Below are 21,321 nucleotides of genomic sequence, written 5' to 3'. Positions count from 1 at the left end.
AGTGGCTAATTGAATCTACTGGCGTGTGTGTATAAAACATTGTGAAAGGCACACCTTGGACACACAGTGGCTAATTGAATCTACTGGCGTGTGTGTATAAAACATTGTGAAAGGCACACCTTGGACACACAGTGGCTAATTGAATCTACTGGCGTGTGTGTATAAAACATTGTGAAAGGCACACCTTGGACACACAGTGGCTAATTGAATCTACTGGCGTGTGTGTATAAAACATTGTGAAAGGCAAACTTTGGACACACAGTGGCTAATTGAATCTACTGGCGTGTGTGTATAAAACATTGTGAAAGGCACACCTTGGACAATTGGAATGTCCAATTACTGGAGCTGTGTCTGAGTAGCATCCATCACTTACATGCCTTTTCTCTTCTTTCTCTTTTTCCATCTTCTCACCTCCGCGCCTTAAATCACCTGGGCTGGAACCGTCTTATATCTTCTGAAATCCACTCCCAATGATGCCTTTTTCTCTCACTCTCTTTCCTTCACTCTTTCCCTCTCTCAAATCAAATCACATCAAATTTTATTTGTCACATACACATGGTTAGCAGATGTTAATGCGAGTGTAGCGAAATGCTTGTGCTTCTAGTTCCGACAATGCAGTGATAACCAACAAGTAATCTAACTAACAATTCCAAAACTACTGTCTTATACACAGTGTAAGGGGATAAGGAACATGTACATAAGGATATATGAATGAGTGATGGTACAGAGCAGCATACAGTAGATGGTATCGAGTACAGTATATACATATGAGATGAGTGTGTAGACAAAGTAAACAAAGTGACATAGTTAAAGTGGCTAGTGATACATGTGTTACATAAGGATGCAGTCGATGATGTAGAGTACAGTATATACATATGCATATGAGATTAATAATGTAGGGTAAGTAACATTATATAAGGTAGCATTGTTTAAAGTGGCTAGTGATATATTTATATAATTTCCCATCAATTCCCATTATTAAAATGGCTGGAGTTGGGTCAGTGTCAATGACAGTGTGTTGGCAGCAGCCACTCAGTGTTAGTGGTGGCTGTTTAACAGTCTGATGGCCTTGAGATAGAAGCTGTTTTTCAGTCTCTCGGTCCCAGCTTTGATGCACCTGTACTGACCTCGCCTTCTGGATGATAGCGGGGTGAACAGGCAGTGGTTCGGGTGGTTGATGTCCTTGATGATCTTTATGGCCTTCCTGTAACAACGGGTGGTGTAGGTGTCCTGGAGGGCAGGTAGTTTGCCCCCGGTGATGCGTTGTGCAGTCCTCACTACCCTCTGGAGAGCCTTACGGTTGAGGGCGGAGCAGTTGTCGTACCAGGCGGTGATACAGCCCGCCAGGATGCTCTCGATTGTGCATCTGTAGAAGTTTGTGAGTGCTTTTGGTGACAAGCCGAATTTCTTCAGCCTCCTGAGGTTGAATAGGCGCTGCTGCGCCTTCTTCACGACGCTGTCAGTGTGAGTGGACCAATTCAGTTTGTCTGTGATGTGTATGCCGAGGAACTTAAAACTAGCTACCCTCTCCACTACTGTTCCATCGATGTGGATAGGGGGGTGTTCCCTCTGCTGGTTCCTGAAGTCCACAATCATCTCCTTAGTTTTGTTGACGTTGAGTGTGAGGTTATTTTCCTGACACCACACTCCGAGGGCCCTCACCTCCTCCCTGTAGGCCGTCTCGTCGTTGTTGGTAATCAAGCCTACCACTGTTGTGTCGTCCACAAACTTGATGATTGAGTTGGAGGCGTGCGTGGCCACGCAGTCGTGGGTGAACAGGGAGTACAGGAGAGGGCTCAGAACGCACCCTTGTGGGGCCCCGTGTTGAGGATCAGCGGGGAGGAGATGTTGTTGCCTACCCTCACCACCTGGGGGCGGCCCGTCAGGAAGTCCAGTACCCAGTTGCACAGGGCGGGGTCGAGACCCAGGGTCTCGAGCTTGATGACGAGCTTGGAGGGTACTATGGTGTTGAATGCCGAGCTGTAGTCGATGAACAGCATTCTCACATAGGTATTCCTCTTGTCCAGGTGGGTTAGGGCAGTGTGCAGTGTGGTTGAGATTGCATCGTCTGTGGACCTATTTGGGCGGTAAGCAAATTGGAGTGGGTCTAGGGAGTCAGGTAGGGTGGAGGTGATATGGTCCTTGACTAGTCTCTCAAAGCACTTCATGATGACGGAAGTGAGTGCTACGGGGCGGTAGTCGTTTAGCTCAGTTACCTTAGCTTTCTTGGGAACAGGAACAATGGTGGCCCTCTTGAAGCATGTGGGAACAGCAGACTGGTATAGGGATTGATTGAATATGTCCGTAAACACACCGGCCAGCTGGTCTGCGCATGCTCTGAGGGCGCGGCTGGGGATGCCGTCTGGGCCTGCAGCCTTGCGAGGGTTAACACGTTTAAATGTCTTACTCACCTCGGCTGCAGTGAAGGAGAGACCGCATGTTTCCGTTGCAGGCCGTGTCAGTGGCACTGTATTGTCCTCAAAGCGGGCAAAAAAGTTATTTAGTCTGCCTGGGAGCAAGACATCCTGGTCCGTGACTGGGCTGGATTTCATCTTGTAGTCCGTGATTGACTGTAGAACCTGCCACATGCCTCTTGTGTCTGAGCCATTGAATTGAGATTCCACTTTGTCTCTGTACTAACGCTTAGCTTGTTTGATAGCCTTACGGAGGGAATAGCTGCACTGTTTGTATTCAGTCATGTTGCCAGACACCTTGCCCTGATTAAAAGCAGTGGTTCGCGCTTTCAGTTTCACGCGAATGCTGCCATCAATCCACGGTTTCTGGTTAGGGAATGTTTTTATCGTTGCTATGGGAACGACATATTCGACGCACGTTCTAATGAACTCGCACACCGAATCAGCGTATTCGTCAATATTCCCATCTGACGCAATACGAAACATGTCCCAGTCCACGTGATGGAAGCAGTCTTGGAGTGTAGAGTCAGCTTGGTCTGACCAGCGTTGGACAGACCTCAGCGTGGGAGCCTCTTGTTTTAATTTCTGCCTGTAGGCAGGGATCAGCAAAATGGAGTCGTGGTCAGCTTTCCCGAAAGAGGGGGGCGGGGCAGGGCCTTATATGCGTCGCGGAAGTTAGAGTAACAATGATCCAAGGTTTTACCACCCCTGGTTGCGCAATCGATATGCTGATAAAATTTAGGGAGTCTTGTTTTCAGATTGGCTTTGTTAAAATCCCCAGCTACAATGAATGCAGCCTCCGGATAAATGTTTTCCAGTTTGCAAAGAGTTAAATAAAGTTCGTTCAGAGCCATCGATGTGTCTGCTTGGGGGGGGGGATATATACGGCTGTGATTATAATCGAAGAGAATTCTCTTGGAAGATAATGCGGTCTACATTTGATTGTGAGGAATTCTAAATCAGGTGAACTGTCATGCTGGTGAATGAGGACCCAAAAGCGACTTGGCGAAAACAGAGTATTTAATCCAGAATAAACTTTACAAAACTAAAAGCATAATACTACACGTAAAGACTAGAACAGACTGGAGACTTGATCGAGAACTGCAGGTTGCCTCGGGAAGGCACTTGAACCTAGCAGACTCAGACACCTGCTCACCACGCAGCATCTGAGGGAAACACGACACGACAGGGCAAAACATAGACACAGCACGGTGAATTATAAATGAGGATCCGACAGGGCAGGTACGGGAAACAAGGAGAGAAATAGGGACTCTAATCAGGGAAAAGGATCGGGAACAGGTGTGGGAAGACTAAATGATGATTAGGGGAATAGGAACAGCTGGGAGCAGGAACGGAACGATAGAGAGAAGAGAGAGCGAGAGAGTGAGAGAGGGAGGGGGAGAGAGAGGGCTAGAAAGAGGGAAAGAACCTAATAAGACCAGCAGAGGGAAACGAATAGAATGGGAAGCACAGGGACAAGACATGATAATAAATGACAAAACATGACAGTACCCCCCCACTCACCGAGCGCCTCCTGGCGCACTCGAGGAGGAATCCTGGCGGCAACGGAGGAAATCATCAATGAGTGAACGGTCCAGCACGTCCCGAGACGGAACCCAACTCCTCTCCTCAGGACCGTAACCCTCCCAATCCACTAAGTATTGGTGACCCCGTCCCCGAGAACGCATGTCCATGATCTTATGTACCTTGTAAATAGGTGCGCTCTCGACAAGGACGGGAGGGGGAGGGAAGACGAACGGGGGTGCGAAGAAAGGGCTTAACACAGGAGACATGGAAGACAGGATGGACGCGACGAAGATGTCGCGGAAGAAGCAGTCGCACAGCGACAGGATTGACGACCTGGGAGACACGGAACGGACCAATGAACCGCGGAGTCAACTTACGAGAAGCTGTCGTAAGAGGAAGGTTGCGAGTGGAAAGCCACACTCTCTGGCCGCAACAATACCTAGGACTCTTAATCCTGCGTTTATTGGCGGCTCTCACAGTCTGTGCCCTGTAGCGGCAAAGTGCAGACCTCACCCTCCTCCAGGTGCGCTCACAACGTTGGACAAACGCTTGAGCGGAGGGAACGCTGGACTCGGCAAGCTGGGAAGAGAATAGAGGAGGCTGGTAACCCAGACTACTCTGAAACGGAGATAACCCGGTAGCAGACGAAGGAAGCGAGTTGTGAGCGTATTCTGCCCAGGGGAGCTGTTCTGCCCAAGACGCAGGGTTTCTGAAAGAAAGGCTGCGTAGTATGCGACCAATCGTCTGATTGGCCCTCTCTGCTTGACCGTTAGACTGGGGATGAAACCCGGAAGAGAGACTGACGGACGCACCAATCAAACGACAGAACTCCCTCCAAAATTGTGACGTGAATTGCGGGCCTCTGTCTGAAACGGCGTCTAACGGGAGGCCATGAATTCTGAACACATTCTCGATAATGATTTGCGCCGTCTCCTTAGCGGAAGGAAGTTTAGCGAGGGGAATGAAATGTGCCGCCTTAGAGAACCTATCGACAACCGTAAGAATCACAGTCTTCCCCGCAGACAAAGGCAGACCGGTAATGAAGTCTAGGGCGATGTGAGACCATGGTCGAGAAGGAATGGGGAGCGGTCTGAGACGACCGGCAGGAGGAGAGTTACCCGACTTAGTCTGCGCGCAGTCCGAACAAGCAGCCACGAAACGGCGCGTGTCACGCTCCTGAGTCGGCCACCAAAATCGCTGGCGAATAGACGCAAGAGTGCCTCGAACACCGGGATGACCAGCTAACTTGGCAGAGTGAGCCCACTGAAGAACAGCCAGACGAGTGGAAACAGGAACGAAAAGGAGGTTACTAGGACAAGCGCGCGGCGACGCAGTGTGCGTGAGTGCTTGCTTAACCTGTCTTTCAATTCCCCAGACTGTCAACCCGACAACACGCCCATAAGGAAGAATCCCCTCGGGATCAGTAGAAGCCACAGAAGAACTAAACAGACGGGATAAGGCATCAGGCTTGGTGTTCTTGCTACCCGGACGGTAAGAAATCACAAACTCGAAACGAGCGAAAAACAACGCCCAACGAGCTTGACGGGCATTAAGTCGTTTGGCAGAACGGATGTACTCAAGGTTCTTATGGTCTGTCCAAACGACAAAAGGAACGGTCGCCCCCTCCAACCACTGTCGCCATTCGCCTAGGGCTAAGCGGATGGATGGCGAGCAGTTCACGGTTACCCACATCATAGTTGCGCTCAGATGGCGACAGGCGATGAGAAAAATAAGCGCAAGGATGAACCTTATCGTCAGACTGGAAGCGCTGGGATAGAATGGCTCCCACGCCTACCTCTGAAGCGTCAACCTCGACAATGAATTGTCTAGTGACGTCAGGAGTAACGAGGATAGGAGCGGACGTAAAACGTTCTTTTAGAAGATCAAAAGCTCCCTGGGCGGAACCGGACCACTTAAAACACGTCTTGACAGAAGTAAGAGCTGTGAGAGGGGCAGCAACTTGACCGAAATTACGAATGAAACGCCGATAGAAATTAGCGAAACCTAAAAAGCGCTGCAACTCGACACGTGACCTTGGAACGGGCCAATCACTGACAGCTTGGACCTTAGCGGAATCCATCTGAATGCCTTCAGCGGAAATAACGGAACCGAGAAAAGTAACGGAGGAGACATGAAAAGAACACTTCTCAGCCTTTACGTAGAGACAATTCTCTAAAAGGCGCTGTAGAACACGTCGAACGTGCTGAACATGAATCTCGAGTGACGGTGAAAAAATCAGGATATCGTCAAGATAGACAAAAACAAAGATGTTCAGCATGTCTCTCAGAACATCATTAACTAATGCCTGAAAAACAGCTGGCGCATTGGCGAGACCAAACGGCAGAACCCGGTACTCAAAATGCCCTAACGGAGTGTTAAACGCCGTTTTCCACTCGTCCCCCTCTCTGATGCGCACGAGATGGTAAGCGTTACGAAGGTCCAACTTAGTAAAGCACCTGGCTCCCTGCAGAATCTCGAAGGCTGATGACATAAGGGGAAGCGGATAACGATTCTTAACCGTTATGTCATTCAGCCCTCGATAATCCACGCAGGGCGCAGAGTACCGTCCTTCTTCTTAACAAAAAGAACCCCGCCCCGGCCGGAGAGGAAGAAGGCACTATAGTACCGGCGTCAAGAGACACAGATAAATAATCCTCGAGAGCCTTACGTTCGGGAGCCGACAGAGAGTATAGTCTACCCCGAGGGGGAGTGGTCCCCGGAAGGAGATCAATACTACAATCATACGACCGGTGAGGAGGAAGGGAGTTGGCTCGGGACCGACTGAAGACCGTGCGCAGATCATGATATTCCTCCGGCACTCCTGTCAAATCGCCAGGTTCCTCCTGAGAAGTGGGGACAGAAGAAATGGGAGGGATGGCAGACATTAAGCACTTCACATGACAAGATACGTTCCAGGATAGGATAGAATTACAAGACCAATTAATAGAAGGATTATGACATACTAGCCAGGGATGACCCAAAACAACAGGTGTGAAAGGTGAACGAAAAATCAAAAAAGAAATAGTCTCACTGTGGTTACCAGATACTGTGAGAGTTAAAGGTAGTGTCTCAAATTTGATACTGGGAAGATGACTACCATCTAAGGCAAACATGGGCGTAGGCTTGTCTAACTGTCTGAAAGGAATGTTATGTTTCCGAACCCATGCTTCGTCCATGAAACAACCCTCAGCCCCAGAGTCAATCAAGGCACTGCATGTAGCACCCGAACCGGTCCAGCGTAGATGGACCGACATAGTAGTACAAGATCTAGATGAAGAGACCTGAGTAGTAGCGCTCACCAGTAGCCCTCCGCTTACTGATGGGCTCTGGCCTCTTACTGGACATGAATTAACAAAATGTCCATCAAATCCGCAATAGAGGCACAGGCGGTTGGTGATCCTCCGTTCCCTCTCCTTAGTCGAGATGCGAATCCCTCCCAGCTGCATGGGCTCAGTCTCAGAGCCAGAGGAGGGAGATGGTTGCGATGCGGAGCAGGGAAACACCGTTGATGCGAGCTCTCTTCCACGAGCCTGGTGACGAAGATCTACCCGTCGTTCTATGCGGATGGCGAGAGCAATCAAAGAGTCCACACTGGAAGGAACCTCCCGAGAGAGAATCTCATCTTTGACCACTGTGTGGAGTCCCTCCAGAAAACGAGCGAGCAGCGCCGGCTCGTTCCAGTCACTAGAGGCAGCAAGAGTACGAAACTCTATAGAGTAATCCGTTATGGATCGATCACCTTGGCATAGGGAAGCCAGGACCCTAGAAGCCTCCCCACCAAAAACTGAACGGTCAAAAACCCGAATCATCTCCTCTTTAAAGTTCAGATAATTGTTAGAACAATCAGCCCTTGCCTCCCAGATAGCTGTGCCCCACTCTCGGGCCCGGCCAGTAAGGAGTGAAATGACGTAAGCAACCCGAGCTCTCTCTCTAGAGTATGTGTTGGGTTGGAGAGAGAACACAATCTCACACTGGGTGAGAAAGGAGCGGCACTCAGTGGGCTGCCCGGAGTAGCAAGGTGGGTTATTAACCCTAGGTTCTGGAGGCTCGGCAGGCCAGGAAGTAACAGGTGGCACGAGACGAAGACTCTGGAACTGTCCAGAGAGGTCGGAAACCTGAGCGGCCAGGTTCTCCACGGCATGGCGAGCAGCAGACAATTCCTGCTCGTGTCTGCCGAGCATGGCTCCTTGGATCTCGACGGCAGTGTTACGGCGTCTGTAGTCGCTGGGTCCATTCCTCGGTCGGATCCTTCTGTCATGCTGGTGAATGAGGACCCAAAAGCGACTTGGCGAAAACAGAGTATTTAATCCAGAATAAACTTTACAAAACTAAAAGCATAATACTACACGTAAAGACTAGAACAGACTGGAGACTTGATCGAGAACTGCAGGTTGCCTCGGGAAGGCACTTGAACCTAGCAGACTCAGACACCTGCTCACCACGCAGCATCTGAGGGAAACACGACACGACAGGGCAAAACATAGACACAGCACGGTGAATTATAAATGAGGATCCGACAGGGCAGGTACGGGAAACAAGGAGAGAAATAGGGACTCTAATCAGGGAAAAGGATCGGGAACAGGTGTGGGAAGACTAAATGATGATTAGGGGAATAGGAACAGCTGGGAGCAGGAACGGAACGATAGAGAGAAGAGAGAGCGAGAGAGTGAGAGAGGGAGGGGGAGAGAGAGGGCTAGAAAGAGGGAAAGAACCTAATAAGACCAGCAGAGGGAAACGAATAGAATGGGAAGCACAGGGACAAGACATGATAATAAATGACAAAACATGACATGAACAGAAGGATTTGAGTTCCTGTATGTTTCCTTCATCACACCATGTCCCGTTAGTCATGAGGCATACGCCCCCGCCACTCTTCTTACCAGAGAGATGTTTGTTTCTGTCGGCGCGATGCGTGGAGAAACCCGTTGGCTGCACCGCCCTGGATAGCGTTTTCCCAGTAAGCCATGTCTCCGTAAAGCAAAGAACGTTGCAGTCTCTGATGTCCCTCTGGAATGCCACCCTTGCTCGGATTTCATCAACCTTGTTGTCGAGAGACTGGACATTGGCAAGAAGAATACTGGGAAGTGGTGCGCGATGTGCCCTTTTTCGGAGTCTGACCAGAACACCGCCGCGTTTCCCTCTTTTTCGGAGTCGTTTCCTTGGGTCGCTGCATGCGATCCATTCCGTTGTCCTGTTTGTAAGGCAGAACACAGGATCCACGTCGCGGAAAACATATTCTTGGTCGTACTGATGGTGAGTTGACGCTGATCTTATATTCAGTAGTTCTTCTCGACTGTATGTAATGAAACCTAAGATGACCTGGGGTACTAATGTAAGAAATAACGCGAAGCGAGGCGGCCATCTCAGTCGGCGCCGTAACTATTTCCTTCACTCTTTCTCTCTCTTGATCTCTCTCTTCATCCCTCCCTCCCTCTCTCACCCTCTCTCAATTCAATTCAAAGGGCTTTATTGGCATGGGAAAAATATAGTAAACTAAAGTGAAATAATCAATCAAAAATGTACAGTAAACATTACACTCACAAGTTTCAAAGGAATAGACACATTTCAAATGTCATTGTATGGCTACAGTATGTACAGTGTTATAATGATGTGCAGATGTGCAGAAAATAAATAAACATAAATATGGGTTGAATTTACAATGGTGTTTCTTTTCTTCTCTCTCTCTTTCTCTCTCTCCTTTCTCTCTCTCTCTCGCTCTGCCCCTCTTTCTATATCCCTCTCTTTCTGCCTCTCTCTCTCCCCCTCTCTCTCTTTCTCTCTCTGTCTCTCTGTCTCTCAGGCAGGAGGAAAGCACTACCACCCCACCTGTGCCCGTTGTGCCCGCTGTCAGATGATGTTTACAGAAGGAGAGGAGATGTACCTTACAGGTAAGTAAAGGCTCTTTTCCTGTTGACGATAATAACATCATGATTTACTTTGATGTGCTGTATCATTAACTTTAATGCACTTTGATGGTGAGCCCTATTCACTTGTGCAATTCAGTGGTAATTTGCTCTTGGGTGATAATAACCCTTCCCTACTTTGTGTTATTTCAAAGTAACATCCATTCTCTAAAATGGATTTCCAGACATCATGCACTTCCAAAACTCAGTATAGGATGAATAGGACAAACTCCTCAGTTCAGACTGTTATTCAGCACGGCCTTGGCCTGCCATTACTTTGAATTATGACAGTTTCATAAACAGTCTCCCACCATTATTGATCACAGCGATACTGTACATAATTGAATAGGCTGGCCTTAACTGACTCTTCTACAGAGCCTCTGATGGCCACTCAATACAGTACACTCTGTTCAGCTACTATAGCTCACTGTGAAGAATGTTAAAGTGGTCTGCCTGGCTTCTCATCGCCCGTTAGCTCCATCATTATATGCAGTCTTCGTCCCAGAGGCCACCCTATTCTCTATATAGGGTACTACTGGTCAAAAGTAGTGCACAGACAATCAGACAATGCTAACCCATGCTACTCCACATTATTAACATGCTACTCTGAATCACGGCGAGACCGCTATAACACACAACATTAGCATATTGTAACACAAGAGCATGCAGCCCCCAAGGTTATGTTTCCCCTGGATGGTTAATTTAAGAGGGGGGCATCAAGGAGGACTGAGTGATCGGGGCTCAGGGAGCTACTCAATTACCAGCCACATAACAAAGGCCAGTGAATCAATCCAACACACTCTGACTGCATGGCTGGACTGAGAAGTGGCAAATTGTTAAAGGTAGAGATTGATCCTACAGAGCATGCCATGTGGCCGGCCTCCCCTATTGCTTCTGGCCCTGATATTCACTACATATGTCAACACCGCAGCAAGCGGTTCCTCAACAACATTAAAGGAAAATTCCACCCAAAAACTATATTTTGGTATTTGTTTCATTAGTCCATTGTATATAGTCCCAAAATGATTTGAATGTCAGCAAAAAGTTTTTCAAGATACAGAAATACAGCCGGTATGATACATTTTGCATCATATGATGCAAAACGCACAATATGTTTTCCTTTAACCTGCTGGAGGTAGAAAGAAGCCTTTCAGGTGTTAGAAAAAATGATCCAACAAAATTCTCCAATTTATAGATGGGGGGGGGGCATAGCTATCATACTGGGCATAAAATACAACGGCTACAGCTGCCCCAATCTGCAAACATATCGGGAAAACCTGAACGTAGAGTTTGCAAAGACCCTCCTCAATCCGGCCCCCTACCACCAAGTGCTGTCGTGCTGTCTCCGAACACAGCTCCATCTCGTCGTGTTACCCGGTCCTCAACAATGTTGAAACCCATCAGGTGCAGAACCAAAGCAGCACAATGCCATACGTGACTATGCTGCTCAACCACTAAGCTATGGACTACCACTCCTGTCTTACCCTCAGCACTGACGGTTTTCCTAAATATATTTATTTTGAGTTGTAGTTTTTATTGTGTCGATGATTTTCTTGTGCACAGTGTATTTATGTAAATTGTGTCAAATAATTCAGCATTGGCTGCCGTTGATACTTTGACATTTCTAATTTGTGAAGAACAAAAAAAAACATTCTATGGAGCCTTTGTTCTGATTTGTCTCTGCCTTAAGGCTGCTACCTCTCAGGTTTAGCTATTTAGATAGTGTAGCTACAGTATTTCTACCTATTTTCAGAGTGGGTTGAAAAGCATTCTTTATTATTATTTTTTTTTTAAGTTTAATGCATTTTTGTAAAAGGTTAATGCATTTAAGTTGATGCGAATTAGATATATTTCCCGTAACCCTTCATTCACAATTACCGAGGTTGTGTTAGGAATCCTGGGGAGGAGACTTCCTCTCACAACATTCATGCAGGAAGTTCTGAAGGGGTCTAACTATCGATTGAGGGAGATAGGCCGAGGTGCTGTTGAGCGTCAAATGCATGGTGGGTGGACTATTGATTCCCACAGATCGTGCTGTAGGCCTATCTATGGCTGTGCTCGATTTATAGGACTGATATTAACTGTAGATTGTAAGCATGGCATCCTAATTGAATTGACTGGAGGCCAAATGCTGCATTCTGTACCGGCTTCCCGCAATGCTTCTGATGTGGAACGTGATATCCAGGCAGGCAGCCACTCAGTCCTGCGTACAGTAACAGTGGTGTATCGCCCTAGAGCCTGGGGAAACCGGATGTATGAGAGGAAGTACCTGGTACTCGCTCATTATCATTATTTGTTAATATGCACTGAGGAGCACTGAGGAGGAGCATGACATTAGTGGTTTAGTGTTTCCATCCCTCCCAGGAAGAACTAGAATGAGATAACATTTGAGTCTATCTCGCTGTGTGTGTGTGTGTGTGTGTGTGTGTGTGTGTGTGTGTGTGTGTGTGTGTGTGTGTGTGTGTGTGTGTGTGTGTGTGTGTGTGTGTGTGTGTGTGTGTGTGTGTGTGTGTGTGTGTGTGTGTGTGTGTGTGTGTGTGTGTGTGTGTGTGTGTGTGTGTGTGTGTGTGTGAAAAAGCGCGCGTGGGAGCGGAAGGGGAGAGAGAGGGAAAAGAGAGAGGGAGAGTTACGACTTCAGCCTCCAAGCCTCTCTCAGATATGTACTCTAGGTCACCTTTGATGTATGGCTGTTGTTGAGAAGTGCTGATCTACTGACACATGCGTTTGATCGGTGTGTGTTAAAAAGTTTGCGAACACGAGACACTGTAAAAACATTTCTGAGCTGTGAGCCGCAGAAGAACTGTGGCCTTCTACTCCAATCATCAATAATGAAAAGCACCCCGGTGGTTTTACTGTATTGTAATTGCAATAGCCGTTTGTGGTGGAATGAATGTGAAGTTTTTTAGTTTTTTTTGGCCGTATGTTTGATTGCGGATGTGTCCCCGCTACAGGTTCCGAGGTGTGGCATCCCATGTGTAAACAAGCAGCACGGCTGGAGAAGAAACTCAGGGTGAGTAGAACCCTGTGTCTCTGTCTCCCTTCCTGTTAGTAACACTTTGACCTCAACTATAAAACACCACTATTACACTACTATATCCGCCTAGAAACTCCTGCAGTTTAGTCCGAACTGAATCCCTCCCGTTCCTATTCTTGGACTAAGATGACGTGTCAGGCTGGGGGTATAATCACGCAGCCTCGCGGTAGGGAGAGGATCTGAGGTAAATGCAGGGGTGTTGTTGTTTGTCTCCCTCATAGGTAGTCTGGCCTCTGCAGGCTTACTCTGACACACATGGTGCGTGTGTGTGTGTTTGTTCCCACAGTTAAGACGTACCTCTGAGGCCTCCCTTTCCCCCCCTGGCTCCAGCATCGGTTCCCCGAGCCGCGTCATCTGTGTGAGTAGTCTGTCGCCAAGGCATCGCCATGGTTACTTGTTTACATGTACACCTTCTGTTGGCTGCCAGCCTGTCTTGGAGGCGTAGCCCCCTTTGCAGGACCTGTCACTCAGAGCCATCAGTCATTCACATGGGTCGACAGTCCACCATGTGCGGTTGTGTGTTTTATGTCATTTGTGTGGTTTGCTTCAGGTGTTTTGTATGTCTGTTTGAGACAACAGTGTTTGTTATATCCAATGTATTATTGATGTATGTTTAAAGTAGGTTCACATACTTTCTCCATTGTTGATTGTTGCACTGTGAAGCTGACATTCGGTATACTCTTTATTCCACTGTAGACGAAAGCAACCATGGTAAAGATCTTGTTTAGAGACATCTGCTGTCGTTGAGTTGAGTGTGTGTTGAGCCTAAAGAGGTCCTGTAAATTATCAATAAAACGTCACAATACGGTGCCAAGCGTTCGATTTGGCTGCTGGGGAGCAAGGAGAACCCCGGCTCCGCACAAAACCATTGACAACCACGTGCCGTTTTCAAGGGGATTGGTAAATAAATGTTAGAACTATTTGGTTTTAATATCATCACCTCTTGAAGAGAATAGCCAGAACTACACATTTCCACATGGTTCCACATTTAGCTCTATCACCATAGTTATACAGTAAGTAACTGTATGCTTTTCAGTTGATCATGTAATTTCAGATACGTGAGGGTAGCCTATCCATTTGACATGTAGCTAGCTAACTAGCTAGCTAAGCAAACAGCGTGCCATTTAGCTTGCTTCATCAGAGACTTTTGGAAAGAGCTTGAATTTGGTAAGTCCTTGTCCTGGTAAAGTTGTCAGTCGGACTACTGTCATCACCACTATAGAAGGCTGCCACGCCCTGACCTTAGTATTCTTTGTTTTCTTTATTATTTTGGTTAGGTCAGGATGTGACATGGGTGATGTATGTGTTTTTGTACTGTCTAGGGGTTTTGCATGTTTATGGGGGTGTATACTATCTAGGTGTTTATGTATGCCTATGGTTGCCTAGATTGGTTCTCAATTGGAGGCAGCTGTTTATCGTTGTCTCTGATTGGGAACCATATTTAGGCAGCCATCTTCTTTGGCTATTTCGTGGGTTATTGTCTATGTGTTTAGTTGCCTGTGTCAGCACTATAGTGAGCGTCTCGTTTGTTTATGTGTTTCTTCCTCGTCATTATAGTAACATGTATTCATATCACGCTCGCCTTGGTCTCTTCCATTCAACGAACGTGACAATGGCAAGCAAATGAAACTATATTTGGATATAGCCATCTCATATATCCACTAAAAGTTAGATCCTTTCATAGCCAGCTAGACAATTTGACGTGGTCCATCAATCAATGCAACCTATCATGTCTGTAAGCAAAAATTGGGATTAAACACTCTTTATAACAATGTAAAAAATGGTGATGTTTGCTAACTTCGCTAGTTAGGCCTAATTGGATACAAAATTACATTAGGGGGCCTCCCGAGTGGCACAGTGATCTAAGGCACTGCATCGCAGTGTTTGCGGCGTCACTATAGCCAGGCTGTGTCACAACCGTCCGTGACCGTGCTGCACACAATTGGCCCGTCGTCGGTTCGAGGAGGGTTTGGCCAGGGGGGGCTTTAATTAGCTCATAAAATAAACTCAGCAAAAAAAGAAACGTCCCTTTTTCAGGACCCTGTCTTTCAAAGATAATTTGTAAAAATCCAAATAACTTCACAGATCTTCATTGTAATGGGATTAAACACTGTTTCCCATGCTTGTTCAATGAACCATAAACAATGAATGAACATGCACCTGTGGAACGGTCGTTAAGACACTAACAGCTTACAGATGGTAGGCAATTTAAGGTCACAGTTATGAAAGCTTAGGACACTAAAGAAGCCTTTCTACTGACTCTGAAAAACACCAAAAGAAAGATGCCCAGGGTCCCTGCTCATCTGCATAAATGTGCCTTAGGCATGCTGCAAGGAGGCATGAGGACTACAGATGTGGCCAGGGCAATAAAATGCAATGCCCGTACTGTGGGAAGCCTAAGACGTCGCTACAGAGAGACGGGACAGACAGCTGATCGTCCTCGCATAGGCAGACCAAGTGTAACAACACCTGCACAGGATCGGTACATCCAAGCATCACATCTGCGGGACAGGTACAGGATGGCAACAACAACTGCCCGAGTTACACCAGGAACGTACAATCCCTCCATCAGTGCTCAGACTGTCCGCAGTAGGCTGAGAGAGGCTGGACTGAAGGCTTGTAGGCCTGTTGTAAGGCAGGTCCTCACCAGACATCACCGGCAACAACTTTGCCTATGGGCACAAACCCACCGTCGCTGGACCAGACAGGACAGGCAAAAAGTGCTCTTCGCTGACGAGTCGCGGTTTTGTCTCACCAGGGGTGATGGTCGGATTCGCATTTATCGTCAAAGGAATGAGCATCACAACGAGGCCTATACTCTGGAGCGGGATCGATTTAGAGGTGGAGGGTCTGTCATGGTCTGGGGCGGTGTGTCATAGCATCATCGGACTGAGCTTGTTGTCATTGCAGGCAATCTCAATGCTGTGCGTTACAGGGAAGATATCCTCCTTCCTCATGTGGTACCCTTCCTGTATGCTCATCCTGACATGACCCTCCAGCCTGACAATGCCACCAGCCATACCGCTTGTTCTGTGCGTGATTTCCTGCAAGACAGAAATGTCAGTGTTCTGCCATGGCCAGCGAAGAGGCCGGATCTTAATCCCATTGAGCACATCTGGGACCTGTTGGATCGGAGGGTGAGGGCTAGGGCCATTCCCCCCAGAAATGTCTGGGAACTTGCAGGTGCCTTGGTGGAAGAGTGGGGTAACATATCGCAGCAAGAACTGTCAAATCTGCAGAAATTATTGCAGCTAGTGGCCACACTAGATACTGACTGTTACTTTTGATTTTGACCCCTACTTTTGTTCAGGGACACATTATTCCATTTCGGTTAGTCACATGTCTGTGGAACTTGTTCAATTTACGTCTTCAGTTGTTGAATCTTGCTATGAATCTTGCTTTGTTGAATATTTACACATGTTAAGTTTTCTGAAAATAAACACAGTTGACAGTGAGGACATTTCTTTTTTGCTGAGTTTAAATACACTACAAGTCAATCGTTTGGACACACACCTACTCATATAAGGGTTTTTCATTATTTTTTCTCTTTTCTACATTGTGGAATAATAGTGAAGACACCAAATCTTTGAAATAACACAAATGGAATCATGTAGTAACCAAAAACTGTTCAACAAATCAAAATATATTTTACATTCTTCAAAGTAGCCTCTCTTTGCCTTGATGGCAGCTTTGCACACTCTTGGCAATCTGTCAACGAGCTTCACCTGGAATTCTTTTCCAACAGTCTTGAAGGAGTTCCCACATATGCTGAGCACCTGTTTGCTGCTTTTCCTTCACTCTGCGGTCCGACTCATCCCAAACCATCTCAATTTGTTTGAGGTGTGGAGGATTGTGGAGGCCAGGTCATCTGATGCAGCACTCCATCACTCTCCTTTTTGGTAGAATAGCCCTTACACAGCCAGGAGGTGTGATAGGTCATTGTCCTGTGATGGGTCAATGTGCGCCGACAGGCTGCTTGACAGGTAGTGCCCGCATACAGTAGGATGGGAAATGAACCTAAACCACTCAACTATCCAATTAATGGTGGTAAATTGAGCGATATTGTAAGGCTACACTCATGTATCTGAAATGACATGATCAATTAATCTTTAGTGATCATGAAAAACATGCAGTTACTTGATGTATAATTGATGATTGAGCTAAATGTCCACAATTGTGACCGACCATCCCGATTCATCTTATGGTGCAAATTTTTTAAATATATTTTTTTCATTGGATAAAAGTAGAGACTCAGAGCTACAAAATGGTATATCATACACTGCAGTTGAGGAACAATAGGAAATTAATTATGCTTTAAAAGTTGATAAACTTGTAACCCCACTTGAATGGCCCTTGAATGTTTTGGTACAGCTACTTGAGTGCTCTTTTTTTGACTACAGCGATTCAGTGTCTTAAGCCTTAGCCCCATCCATCTCTTTAAGGATTCACGTGAGGCCACGTGTTAAACAGAGTGATTAAGGGAGTGTAAACAACCAAATATTTAAAAACTAAAAGTGGTGAAAGTAGTAGCCTACATAAGACAAAACTCCAGGTAAAAATACACTTTATCTGATCCTTGAGCTACAGTATATTCTAATCTGACTTTGGTGCAGGTCATGCTGTACTTCACATTACCGTCTCTGGTAAACACACACTATATCAAATCAAATCAAATGTTATTTGTCACATACACATGGTTAGCAGATGTTAATGTCAGTGTAGCGAAATGCTTGTGCTTCTAGTTCCGACCATGCAGTAATATCTAACAAGTAATCTAACCTAACAATTTCACAACAACTGCCTTATACACACAAGTGTAAAGGAATGAATAAGACTATGAACATAAAAAATATATGAATGAGTGGTTGCTGAATGGCATAGATGCAGTATATGGTATAGAGTACAGTATATACATTTGAGATGAATAATGTAGGGTATGTAAACATTATATAAATTGGCATTGTTTAAAGTGGCTAGTGATACATTTATTACATAATGTTTCATTATTAAAGTGGCTAGAGATGAGTCAGTATGTTGGCAGCAGCCACTCAATGTTAGTGATGGCTGTTTAACAGTCTGCTGGCCTTGAGATAGAAGCTGTTTTTCAGTCTCTCGGTCCCAGCTTTGATGCACCTGTACTGACCTCGCCTTCTGGATGATAGCGGGGTGAACAGGCAGTGGCTTGGGTGGTTGTTGTCTTTGATGATCTTTATGGCCTTCCTGTGACATCGGTGGTGTAGGTGTCCTGGAGGGCAGGTAGTTTGCCCCTGGTGATGCGTTGTGCAGACCTCACTACCCTCTGGAGAGCCTTACGGTTGTGGGCGGAGCAGTTGCCGTACCAGGCGGTGATGCAGCCCCACAGGATGCTCTCGATTGTGCATCTGTAAAAGTTTGAGTGTTTTTGGTGATAAGTTCTTCAGCCTCCTGAGGTTGAAGAGGCGCTGCTGCGCCTTCTTTACCACACTGTCTGTGTGGGTAGACCATTCAGTTTGTCTGTGATGTGTACGCCGAGGAACTTAAAACGTTCCACCTTCTCCACTACTGTCCCGTTGATGTGGATAGGGGGCTGCTCCCTCTGCTGTTTCCTGAAGTCCACAATCATCTCCTTTGTTTTGTTGACATTGAGAGTGAGGTTATTTTCCTGACACCACACTCCGAGGGCCCTCATCTCCTCCTTGTAGGCCGTCTCGTCGTTGTTGGTAATCAAGCCTACCACTATAGTGGTCTGCAAACTTGATGATTGAGTTGGAGGCGTGCATGGCCACGCAGTCATGGGTGAACAGGGAGTACAGGAGAGGGCTCAGAACGCACCCTTGTGGGGTGTTGAGGATCAGCAGGGTGGAGATGTTGTGACCTACCCTCACCACCTGGGGGCGGCCCATCAGGAAGTCCGGGACCCAGTTGCACAGGGAGGGGTCGAGACCCAGGGTCTTGAGTTTAATGACGAATTTGGAGGGTACTATGGTGTTAAATGCTAAGCTATAGTCGATGAACAGCATTCTTACATAGATGGGTTAGGGCAGTGTGCAGTGTGATTGCGATTTTGTTGTCTGTGGACCTTGGGGCGGTAAGCAATTTGGAGTGGGTCTAGGGTGTCAGGTAGGGTGGAGGTGATATGGTCCTTGACTAGTCTCTCAAAGCACTTCATGATGATGGAAGTGAGTGCTACAGGGTGATATTTATTTAGCTCAGTTACCTTAGCTTTCTTGGGAACAGGAACAATGCTGGCCCTCTTGAAGCATGTGGGAACAGCAGACTGGGATAAGGATTGATTGAATATGTCCGTAAACACACCAGTCAGCTGGTCTGTGCATGCTCTTAGGATGTGGCTGGGGATGCCCTCTGGGCCGGCAGCCTTGCGAGGGTTAACACATTTAAATGTTTTACTCACGTGGGCTGCAGTGAAGGAGAACCCACAGGTTTGGTAGCGGGCTGTGTCAGTGGTACTGTGTTGTCCTCAAAGCGAACAAAGAAGTTGTTTCGTTTGTCTAGGAGCAAGACATCATGGTCCCCGACGGGGTTGGTTTTCCTTTTGTAGTCCGTGATTGACTGTAGACCCTGCCACATACCTCTCGTGTCTGAGCCGTTGAATTGTAAATCTACTTTGTCTCTATACTGACGCTTAGCTTCTTTGATTGCCTTGCGGAGGGAATAGCTGTTTATATTCGGTCATGTTTCCAGTCACCTTACCCTGATCTAAAGCAGTGCTTCGTGCTTCCAGTTTTGTGCGAATGCTGCCATCAATCCACAGTTTCTGGTTGGGGAATGTTTTAATAGACGCTGTGGGTACAACATCACCGATGCACTTGCTAATAAACTCGCTCACCGAATCAGTGTATATATATATATATATATATATATATATATATATATATATATATATATATATATATATATATATATATATATATATAATAAAATAAAAGTTTATTTTGACACATACACAGGACACAGAAGGTGTAAACAGTACAGCTAAATGGTTAATTGATATATTTGCATGGTAGCAATATCAAAGATAGTGTCCAGATAAAAATATTTTATAAATATTTTATCATTTTTAGATGATGCTTACCCAGACACACTTGTCTAAATTGATGGGTTAATGTGAAAGAAATGCTATAACCACCCCCAGCCACATCTAGCTAAGTGGATGGGTCACTATTATCTAGACATGTACACATGTTCATGAAATACAATAGATGGCCATAATCACCCCCAGACACACCTGGCTAACTGGATGGATCATGTAATCAGCTGGTGAAGTGGAGTTTTTTGTATAGACATGTAGCTAGTTAGCTAGCTGAACAATGAACCATAATCCCAACCCATGCTACTAGCAATACAAACAGATTTCCATAGCTAGCCACCATGCATGAAATGCTAAAGTAGCTAAAGCTAACCAACTAGTTTCAATGTTAACTAGCTTGCTAACATTAGGGTATAACTAGCAATGCAAATATATTTCTGAGATGCAAATAATATTACTACACAGCAAGCCAGCTTGTAATTTAACCATTTTATTTGTATTTACAGATGGCATGCAAGTTTGTTATTAATTAAGGCACAAGAAAGTGCATATGTTCCAGAAGGCATTTCTGCCAAAAAAATGCATTTTAATAAATACATAAAAAATTACCTTCAAAGGACTCTCCTGTAAAGCGGTGATGTGCAACATATGCCTAGCTTCCTGAAACCGATAACAAAAATTGTTTTGCATAGAATAATCAGAAATTTGTAGTTCTGACTATGCTCTTCAGAAGGTGATGGATGTTGCAACCAAATAGTTAACATTTATTTAACAATCCCTTGACAACGCCACGCAGTTGTCAATGGTTTTAGCAGAGCGGGGGTCTCGTTGCCCCTCAACAAGCAAATTGAATGCTCTGCACCTTATTGTGACATTTTATTGATAACAACCTATTCAATTGATAGAGGGACTATGTCATGAACCCTCAAAGTTCCAGAATGATATGGAAATGGCAGCCATTGTTGTCAGGGAGAAATCCCAACCAGTCTAATAGCGGAGGTGAATAAAATTGCACTTACCACAAATTCTAAATATTTGCTAAGTTTGCCGTATTGTATATTGCTCTGTTAGTCTTTTTTTCTTGGTCGTTAGCAGAGTATACATGGCCCCAATTTTAGCTTCAAGATGCCAGCAATTTACAAAAAAAGTATAAATAGATTGTGCTGATTTATTGGTGTAGTTTAAAAACCCAGTGGATAGTGCTAAAACAATGGCATCATATCTGAATTCTGCCATCTTTATCCACATTCTCCATTTGAATAAATGGCAGTAGAGGCATAGATGGTGGATTTCCTGATTTTACTTAAAAGGCATGTCCTGATTTTAAATAAAAGTAAGGCATGTGATATATCAGAAATCTGGGCAATATTATTATTTTCTCACCAAAATGTGTCATATAATTCAAAATACAGTTTA

The 21,321-nt window shown here is 45.9% G+C and overlaps 1 protein-coding gene across 7 annotated transcripts in view; it reads left to right on the top strand.

Moving 5' to 3' along the window:
* LOC123999693 (actin-binding LIM protein 3-like) overlaps positions 1–21,321 on the top strand; it is a 156,112-nt gene that overhangs the window by 95,829 nt on the left and 38,962 nt on the right. For all 7 annotated transcript variants that reach the window (XM_046305682.1, XM_046305688.1, XM_046305687.1 and 4 more), the window contains exons 7-9: positions 9,742–9,829; positions 12,796–12,854; positions 13,165–13,236. In XM_046305682.1, coding sequence (XP_046161638.1) covers positions 9,742–9,829; positions 12,796–12,854; positions 13,165–13,236 — 219 coding nt within the window. The remainder of the gene's footprint in view (positions 1–9,741; positions 9,830–12,795; positions 12,855–13,164; positions 13,237–21,321) is intronic.

This window comes from Oncorhynchus gorbuscha, linkage group LG16 (assembly GCF_021184085.1).
Source record: "Oncorhynchus gorbuscha isolate QuinsamMale2020 ecotype Even-year linkage group LG16, OgorEven_v1.0, whole genome shotgun sequence".
Lineage (NCBI taxonomy): Eukaryota > Metazoa > Chordata > Actinopteri > Salmoniformes > Salmonidae > Oncorhynchus > Oncorhynchus gorbuscha.
Note: the sequence above shows the minus strand (reverse complement) of the source record. Positions and strands in the feature narration are given on the sequence as shown.